This window comes from Eucyclogobius newberryi, unplaced genomic scaffold (assembly GCF_026437365.1).
Source record: "Eucyclogobius newberryi isolate DKJ021-1_F unplaced genomic scaffold, fEucNew1.0.hap1 SCAF_6, whole genome shotgun sequence".
Classification (NCBI taxonomy): domain Eukaryota; kingdom Metazoa; phylum Chordata; class Actinopteri; order Gobiiformes; family Gobiidae; genus Eucyclogobius; species Eucyclogobius newberryi.
In genome coordinates, this window is record NW_027316278.1 from 23616500 (window position 1) to 23625570 (window position 9071).

Genomic DNA, 9071 nt, shown 5'->3' on the forward strand with positions numbered 1-9071 from the left:
GTAAATATATTAACATATAATTATGTGTACATTTATTTTGCTTACAGATTTTGATAAGAAATCGTGCCACGGATCTTGACGCACGTATGCATGATGGAACCACACCTCTGATCTTAGCTGCTCGACTCGCAGTGGAAGGCATGGTGGAGGAGCTGATTAACTGTCATGCTGACGTGAACGCTATTGATGACTTTGGTAGGTTGTCTTTCTTTTTTTGTTTGTGGTACAGTATCACATACTATCACAGACTCATTGTGCTAAACATATTTTTTTGGTCGTTGCTCTTTCTTAGGCAAATCTGCTTTACACTGGGCTGCAGCTGTGAACAATGTTGAAGCTGCAATAGTTCTACTTAAAAATGGAGCCAACAAGGACATGCAAAATAATAAGGTATAAAGGATTACAAATATAAGTCCATTATTTATATATATATATATATATATATATATATATATATATATATATATATATATATATATATATATATATATATATATATATATATATATATATATATATATATATATATATATATATATATATATATATATATATATATATATATATATATATATATATATATATATATAATAAAAAAATAATGTGTCTGCTCTGTGTTACCCATAGGAGGAAACGCCTCTTTTCTTGGCTGCGAGAGAAGGAAGCTATGAAACTGCAAAAGTATTACTGGAACACTTTGCCAACAGGGAAATTACAGACCACATGGACAGGTTACCCAGAGACATTGCACAAGAAAGAATGCATCATGATATTGTGCGACTAATGGATGAGTACAATCTGGTCCGAAGTCCTCAGATGCATGGAGGGTCTTTAAGCACTGCCCTTTCACCCTCTTTGTGCTCTCCAAATGGCTACTTGGGTAGTATGAAACAGCCCCCGCACCAAGGCGCATGCCTAGGAAAAAAGTCACGGAAACCCAGTGCTAAAGGAATTGGCTGCAAGGAAGGTAAAGACATGAAAGCAAAAAAGAAGAATTCGCAAGATGGGAAGTCGGGCAGCCTCCTGGACAGCTCTGGTGTTTTGTCTCCAGTTGACTCACTTGAGTCCCCTCATGGCTACGTGTCTGATGTGGCCTCCCCATCAATGATGACGTCACCTTTCCAGCAGTCGCCCTCTGTGTCCCTTAACCACCTGCAGGGCATGTCCGACCCTCATCTTGCTGTAAACCACATGGTCCTGCCCAGCAAGCAAGACCTGGCCAGAATGCAGTTTGACCCTCTCCCTCCCAGACTGACGCATTTGCCCGTGTCCGGCTCTACTGGTCAGACAGCTATGAACGGGCAGTGTGATTGGCTTTTAAGAATGCATGGCAACATGAGTCAGCCCAGCCAGTTCAACACTATCAGAGGCGGTCCTGCAGGTCAGGGGGGATTGCATCAAGGAGGACAACATGGGTTAATGGCCTCCCATCACAACAGCCATGCCACCTCCAGCCTGTCTCAAATTATAAGTTACCAGGGGATCCCTAATGGTCGCCTAGCCCCCCCACCCCACATGATGCAACAGCAAGCTCAGCAAATCCAACAGATGCAAAACCTTCAACAAATACAGCAGCAGAGCATCCAGCTTCAGCACCAGAGTTCCAATACAGGCAACAGCCAGAACTTCATGAATGGTGAACTCAGTTCCCCTGAACTTCAGCAGGGCACTGGAAGTTCGAGCATCCCCATTCACACAATCCTACCACAGGACACTCAAATTCGGCCCACTTCTATGAACCAATCAATAGCAAGTACCCAGTTCCTCACTCCACCATCGCAGCACAGTTATTCCAGCCCATTGGACAACACCCCAAACCATCAGGTCCAAGTGCCGGACCACCCCTTTCTGACCCCCTCACCTGGATCTCCTGATCAATGGTCAAGTTCCTCTCCACATTCCAATATGTCTGATTGGTCAGAGGGTATTTCAAGTCCACCTACAAGTCTGCCGTCTCAGATTGGACATACAAGGACAGTTTAAAAACAATTTGTAAATATATATTTTTTTCTATTTTCCAAGAAAATTCAAACTGAACGAGTGGCCAACTAGTTGTATAGTAGATTTCTTTGTGTTTCATCTATTATTTTTATTATTTATTGTTAATGTTGATTTATTTATATACTTGCCTGCTTGCAGAAATTTTGAGTGCCAGTTATTTTTATGCGCAGGAAGTCATGAAAATTAGCATATTTCTTTAATAACCCGCAAGTTTTATATTGCAAGGGCACATACACTGTGTATTTATTTTATTCTGGGCCTTGTTTTTACTTGTCTGATTTTATTTTTTCTGTAAACTTTAAATCTAGTTGACACAATAAAAGTGATTTTATTTTTGTTTGTTAAATATGAAAAGGTAAATTCATGTGTACTTGGTTGACATTCACTCGTGTAGAACAGTTTTTGATGAACTTTATTGCATTATTCAAATGTGCCTCTTAAATTGGCATGCATATGCTAAGTGTGTGAGCACTTACTCTTTTTGTGGAGTTGTGGTGGGGATGTCTAATGTTGTACAGTGTACAGCTGTTATGAGAAAAAAGCAGTGACGCAGGATTTAAATGTTTTTGTTATTCCTGTGGTGTAGATCAATGGCCTATTGGCCACAATGTAACTTGTTGTACTGACGGAAAAATACTACAAATGTATTCTTCTTCTTGTTTGAGCCTATGGCTGTTTTCTTGTATATATGTTATAAAATGTACATGTATTGAAGATTTTGTTCAAGAAATCTCAAATGTCTTAAACATTATTTGGACTGATACGGCTCCAGTGTCTACAATTGCATACAACTGGTTAAATAATTTTACCTTAGATGCTTTTCATTTACATTAAAGTTTCAGAAAAAACTAAAATGTAATAAATAAAAAAAGCATGATTCGTTTACAATTTAATATCTGGCTACTATGAACAAACAATATTTTTGCTACTAAAACTGCATCATTAAAAGTAATTTCTCATAAAACAAACAATGCACGTATATATTTATCATTTTCATTCAGTAGCATTTTCTTGTGAGAAAATAAATGAATGTTTTCTGTCCATATGTCAGCATTTAAAAAAAAAAGTTCAAATAAAGATTTATTTGCAAATAAACTTTAGCCTATATATATATATATATATATATATATATATATATATATATATATGAGTGTAAATTCAAGCCATAGCTCGTATCAAACGTTCCGACCACAGGTTACTACAGGTTTTTACCGCCCTCTAGTGACTGTACCGAGTAAGAGGAGGCATTTATGTGCTGAAAATTGTGATCAACGTTTTCATGAATTGATTGATCTGTAAAATAATGAGTTTACATTTACTTAATTTGGTTGACACTGACATACAATTATACAAGTATTTTATTTCAAACGAAACAATTTGTCGTGCCAAAAATCCTCCAGCCAAGCCAAGCTCAAGATTGGATGTGTCTCTCGAACATGGAAGCACTGTTCTGCAACAGCAGAACTGCTCTTCTTTCAAACACTGTCAATACTCTTTGTGGTCCAAGTTGCACTGAAGGATATGTCAAATGCAGAGAATACATTTCCCCATTGAAGGATTAAACTATCCTATCACCTAAAACAACAGTTCCATAACACTGTTATAAAGATATACAGCAAGTGGCACACCGCGTTTATTTTCATTTCTATTTAAGGCTTAGAAGAAACAAACATGCTTCGATGCCTCTGACTGCGATATAAAAACGACAGCTCCCATGATGCACTGCGTACACTGGAAGTTCAAAGTTCAAGCTACGCCAGTACTAGGGTAAAAATAGGATTTTGCTGGCTGCTTTACTGTCTGGAGGTTCCCTGTGAGAAAGCATCGGCTCATCAACAGATTGATTTAAAAGAGTGTTGTTATTACACATATCCTACTGGTGGCTGAAGAAGATGACGACTTTCAACTAATCGGTCACGTTTTGTACGTTATTGGTGGATGTGCATTAATGGAATTCGCTATGTGCTAACGCTAGCGTGCTAACTAGCACAGAACTGCTTCAAGCTAACGTACCTGGCACTTGAAGTAGCTCTAAAGACTACAACGATGTTTGTGCAAGAGGAAAAGATTTTTGCAGGGAAGGTGTTGAAAATACACATCTGCACTATGGACGGCACAGAGTGGTTAGAGGAGGTCACAGAAGACACCACTGTTGAGAAGCTAAAAGAGAAGTGCTTGAAACATGTATGTTTATGTTGTTTTCCATTTGAGCTCTCCCCACTTCTCCCCCACCTGTACATATTGGGTTCGTTTGGGAAAACTGCCAGCGTCAATGTTACGACAGTATTTATAGTCACTGGGTAGACTGCTATTTATAATTTAGGAGGTTGGCTGCTCCCTATAAGCGAGGCAACTGTAATCATACTCTTTCCCTATCCCCCCTCTCCAGACCTTCCCAAAAGACAGTTAGGCCACACTCTCCTTCTATTGAATGGGCTGTAGCTGTCTAATGTACTGACTAGACTACATTAGACTATGTTTATTGTGTACTATGTATTATTAGACACTTAGTCTAATAGTTTTATTGTTTATTAATGTGTCACTGGCATTATCTTCTAAATGATCACAATTACATTAGGGTATTCAAGCTTCTTCTTAAATTAACTATCAAAATCGTAATAAATGGCTTATGTTGTAAGATACAATTTTGTCTACTATTTTAGTATGTTCATGGAAGCCTAGAAGATCCCAAAACTCTTACCCACCATAAACTGATACACGCTCCTACAGAAAGAGTCCTAATTGACACCAAAACTGCTGCTGAGGAAGGTCTAAAAGATAAAGGTTTGTAACAGTTTATTTATGTATAGACTTTGGTTTTACTGTTGATATGCCTCCATTTTATTTTTTAAGATGTTCTGCTGCTTATTAAGAAGAGACCTCCACCAACTGCCCCAAAGATGGCAGACGTTAGTGCAGAGGAAAAGGTACATTTTGGAAATTTTAAAACAAATAAAAGACTGCACTATTTATGTTTTTATATTTGTACATTTTCAGAAAAAACAAGATAACAAGGCCCCGGATAAAGATTCAATCCTAAAAGCTACAGCTAATTTGTCAACGCAGCACACTGACCGCACAGTCACTCAGCACAATATCAGAGATGTAGGTCTATGTTTGTTGACTGTATAAACATAAAACATATTTAAATGTTTTCTGTACCAGTTTCAGACAGAGCTTCGAAAAATCTTGGTTTCTCTTATTGAAGTAGCTCAAAAACTTCTAGCCCTGAATCCGGATGCTGTTGAACTTTTTAAAAAAGCAAATGGTAAGTGAAATATGTGGCTATTTTGTAATCCTTCAAAAACAATTGACATTTTATTTTACAATTGTGTATTTTTAAGGAAAAAACATATCCTATCCCACAAAAAGCATTCAACTGTCACATGTTTGTTTTGCCTCCATTTAACAGTCAACTATGATAACTATGTACTGATGAAATATTTCAGCAATGTTGGATGAAGATGAAGAGGACCGAGTTGATGAAATGGCTCTTCAGCAGCTAACAGAAATGGGGTTCACAGAGAGTAGAGCCATCAAAGCCCTCAGATTGAATCAGTATGTTCTGAATTTGTGTTTTGTGTTTTTCATGTCTTCTTTTTGGTCACTTTTATGACATATTTATGTTTTTCTTGTAGCATGTCTGTGACCCAAGCCATGGAGTGGCTGATTGAACATATAGATGACCCCACTGTAGACGCACCAATACCTGGTCAAGATTCTTCTGCTGCTGCTGCTACGACTGCTGCTGCTGCTACGACTGCTGCTGCTGCTGCTACGGCTGCTGCTGCTGCTACGGCTGCTGCTGCTGCTGCTACGGCTGCTGCTACGGCTAATACGGCTGCTACGGCTGCTGCTGGTGCTGCTGCTGTTGCTACTGCTGCAGGGGCTACCGCTGCTGCAGCCGCAGGTTCTTCAGCCAGAGGCTCCACCCTTCTGCGTAGCCTTTCCAACCAGTCGAGTACAGAGGAAAGCACTCGTCAAGACGAGCTCACCGAGATCTTTAAGAGGATCAGAAGGAAAAGAGAATTCCGACCTGACTCTAGAGTGAGTGACTTCTTCTTAAAATTTACGATATGTCGGTTAGAAAGTATTTTATAAAATGCATTCCTGATCAAGATCTTAAATTGTAAAACATTCAGTTTCTCTAGGCTATGTGTAAATCTAATTGCCAAATACAATTGATGCATAATCTTACAAAGGCTACTGTATGTAACCGAAACATGTTAAGGATGTAAACAACTCTCCTGTCTGAAGATAAGTTTTTAAACGGCGTATAACTTTGTATGTTGAAAATGACACTTATTAGTGGGAGTCCAGATTATTGTAGTATATTTGGGGTTTGATCTTTGTTGTGTCATACTTTTTCTCGTCCCATTTTCCATAGGCTGTTATTGCACTGATGGAGATGGGATTCGATGAAAAGGAAGTTATCGATGCATTAAGAGTTAATAACAACCAGCAGGATGCTGCAGTAAGTATTGTATTCACTGCAATGTATAATATAGAATTTTTTTACTGCTGTAATAAAAATATCATAAATTAACAATCCAGTACATGGGAGCATTCCCCAAATTATTGACTATTTGCAAAGAGTTCACAATGATGATGCACAATTATGGGTAAATGTAATTTGTTTGTTTTGGACAAGTTTATTTGATAATGTTGTCTCTTATAGTGTGAGTGGTTGCTGGGAGATAGAAAGCCATCCCCTGAAGACCTGGACAAAGGCATTGATACCAACAGTCCATTGTTTCAAGCCATTCTAGAGAATCCAGTTGTGCAACTGGGCCTTACAAATCCTAAAACATTATTAGGTATTGTCATTTCTGCATTTGACTAAGACTTCCTATAGTTGAGTTTTTTCATGATTTAAATTCTGGTGATTAATGGGAAGAAAACTCTTTTCTTTCCTTCTGTCCCTGTGCAGCATTTGAAGACATGTTAGAGAATCCACTGAACAGCACCCAGTGGATGAATGACCCAGAGACTGGCCCGGTCATGCTCCAAATCTCCAGAATCTTCCAGACCCTGAATCGCACATAGAACCTCCTGGTGACCGTTGCTGTGTGACTGTGGCAGCTTGAAAGTGAGAGTGAGTGTGTTTTTGATGTTGGGCAAAGCAATGTACTACAAAGTAATATTATCAAAACTACGTTACACATAATACTATTTATACATATATACATTAGACAAAATGTAAATGACGATATTTAAATAGGAAATGCGTCTTTTTATATTTAATAAGAACAATTTATCATGGTTTATTGTATCACTTCTGTGGTAAATTGACATCAAACATCCTATTAATGTTTACACATCAAACTCTTTTTGTATGTTTTGCAATATTTAAATATACAATTTTGTCTTGTGAAGCTATTACATTTTAGTGTGAATGTGAAGATTTTTCTATAAGGGTGTTTTTTTGTTTTGTTTGTTCTGTCTTATTCAAGTGAAAGAGGAGGGGCCTAAGCGCTCTGCTTGTTATGGTCAAAGTTTTACACAAAAGCTCTTTTTGCAGTTGACTGTGAGAGGTGTTCTCTGAGGTACTGTAATGAGCCACCTCTTACTTTAGTCTCATAATGTCCTTTAGCTTATTTTTAAATATTTATTTAACGTTTATTGCCTTTTAGAGGAAATCTGTACTCTATACTGTGTCTTAGTGTTTAAAAAAAAAAAAAACTATACTTGGCCTGTGTGTTTGTTGTAAGTGTATTTTGAATGTCATAACATGATGTTGTCCTTCTTGAGCACTTGTCCACATATGCAACATCCTTACAGCAGTTTTGAGGAAGAGTTTTGCCGTTTGCCTCAAATGCTGCAGTGGGAGATGTTCAGTGAATCTGAGCCTAATCAAAAGGTGTTTGCCTTTAACTTGGAATGAGTAATTACATACTTGTGTAAAAGAAGATTAGCATGAGAGAAAATAATCAAATTGTTTCCAATCTTTTTTTGGTTACATATTTTTAGTGAGAACAAACACTATGCTGTCAAACCAAATCATATAATATCACTGTTAAACCTGCCTTTACTTTGGATCCAACTGTCCTTTCTCTGTGTCTATCAAGTACGGTAATATGATTATATCTGTGTATGTCAGATTTGTGTGCACTGCCATGGGTAGTGGATTATCATATACACTGTTTCAGCCTTTGTGTTAAAATCCCTAAAGCTCTTGCCTTTCTGAGTTCAGAACATTATGAAGGTTTGTGTGTGTGTGATGCCAAGATTTAGTGCTTTTTAGGGGTGGGTTTCTGCTCAGGTAGGGTGGGATAGATTGTTTGCAAACTTTTCTCACCTCTTTAAAGTTTGATGTTAAAGATGTTCTTAAGACTCTGGGACATTCTTAAGAAACTGCAGTACACGCTACTTGTTAATACAATATTAGCAAGGCAAATCTTATTCAGCCAAAACAGACAGTATTGACATATACTTTATGCACAGAAAGCAAAATGTATGAATGTGAAAACAATGGTGTAGAGGAGCTCTGTTTATACGGTCAATGAGCCCACCATGCTTAAATCCTGGTGATGAGTGTGCATATAACATACATTTATAAAAAATATAATAATTTGAAATAATTTGATTTAATTTCTCCCTACAGCTTTTCAAGAAGAAATGTACACAACATGAATCTATGCAATAATTCTTTTTCAAAGTACTGGCATCTGATTCACTCACATGAAAGGGTTTGTGGGGTTATTTCTTTCTTTTGTTTGAGTACATTTAAACCAATTAATAAATAAGATATATGACTTGTATTATTGTTTACACATACAATATATGCTACTCCTAAGCCAGAAGTGAAACATTTGATGATATATGATATAGTTTGTGTCGTACATAAAATGCAATTGATTCATACTGATCAACATGATTTAGTTGTACCAGTAGAGGTCATCATTCTTCAATGTTGCTGCCAATGTTTATAACACTTGATTGCATTATAACACTGCAGGTCAGTTTGCTCTCTCAACATATAGGCTTTCATATGGGAATAACAAAACTGCTCTTTTTATTTTATTTAATCCACTTACATTCATATATTTCTATGGGACGTTGTAACTTCA

General features: G+C 37.3%; 2 protein-coding genes across 2 annotated transcripts in view; both read left to right on the forward strand.

The window, feature by feature from the left end:
- LOC140347285 (neurogenic locus notch homolog protein 1-like) overlaps positions 1 to 2855 on the forward strand; it is a 28972-nt gene extending 26117 nt beyond the window's left edge. The window contains exons 31-33 of the mRNA XM_072433675.1: positions 48 to 195; positions 293 to 390; positions 628 to 2855. Of these exons, the coding sequence (XP_072289776.1) occupies positions 48 to 195; positions 293 to 390; positions 628 to 1983 (1602 nt within the window). The 3' untranslated portion in view covers positions 1984 to 2855. The remainder of the gene's footprint in view (positions 1 to 47; positions 196 to 292; positions 391 to 627) is intronic.
- Positions 2856 to 3764: 909 nt separating this feature from the next.
- On the forward strand, positions 3765 to 8762 carry ubac1 (UBA domain containing 1). Its single transcript, XM_072433063.1, has 10 exons — positions 3765 to 4185; positions 4665 to 4785; positions 4855 to 4928; positions 4999 to 5106; positions 5167 to 5269; positions 5451 to 5559; positions 5640 to 6048; positions 6389 to 6475; positions 6680 to 6818; positions 6932 to 8762. Exons 1-10 carry the CDS (start codon positions 4048 to 4050, stop codon positions 7045 to 7047), a joined length of 1404 nt encoding a protein of 467 aa, XP_072289164.1. The 5' UTR covers positions 3765 to 4047; the 3' UTR covers positions 7048 to 8762.
- Positions 8763 to 9071: the final 309 nt, after the last annotated feature.

Bases quoted from the DNA above. Each gene is read 5' to 3' on its own strand.
- ubac1 (XM_072433063.1), top strand. From the start codon at position 4,048: ATGTTTGTGCAAGAGGAAAAGATTTTTGCAGGGAAGGTGTTGAAAATA. The intron at 4,186-4,664 runs GTATGTTTATGT...CTACTATTTTAG, and splicing joins AAGAGAAGTGCTTGAAACAT to TATGTTCATGGAAGCCTAGA. The intron at 4,929-4,998 runs GTACATTTTGGA...GTACATTTTCAG, and splicing joins ACGTTAGTGCAGAGGAAAAG to AAAAAACAAGATAACAAGGC.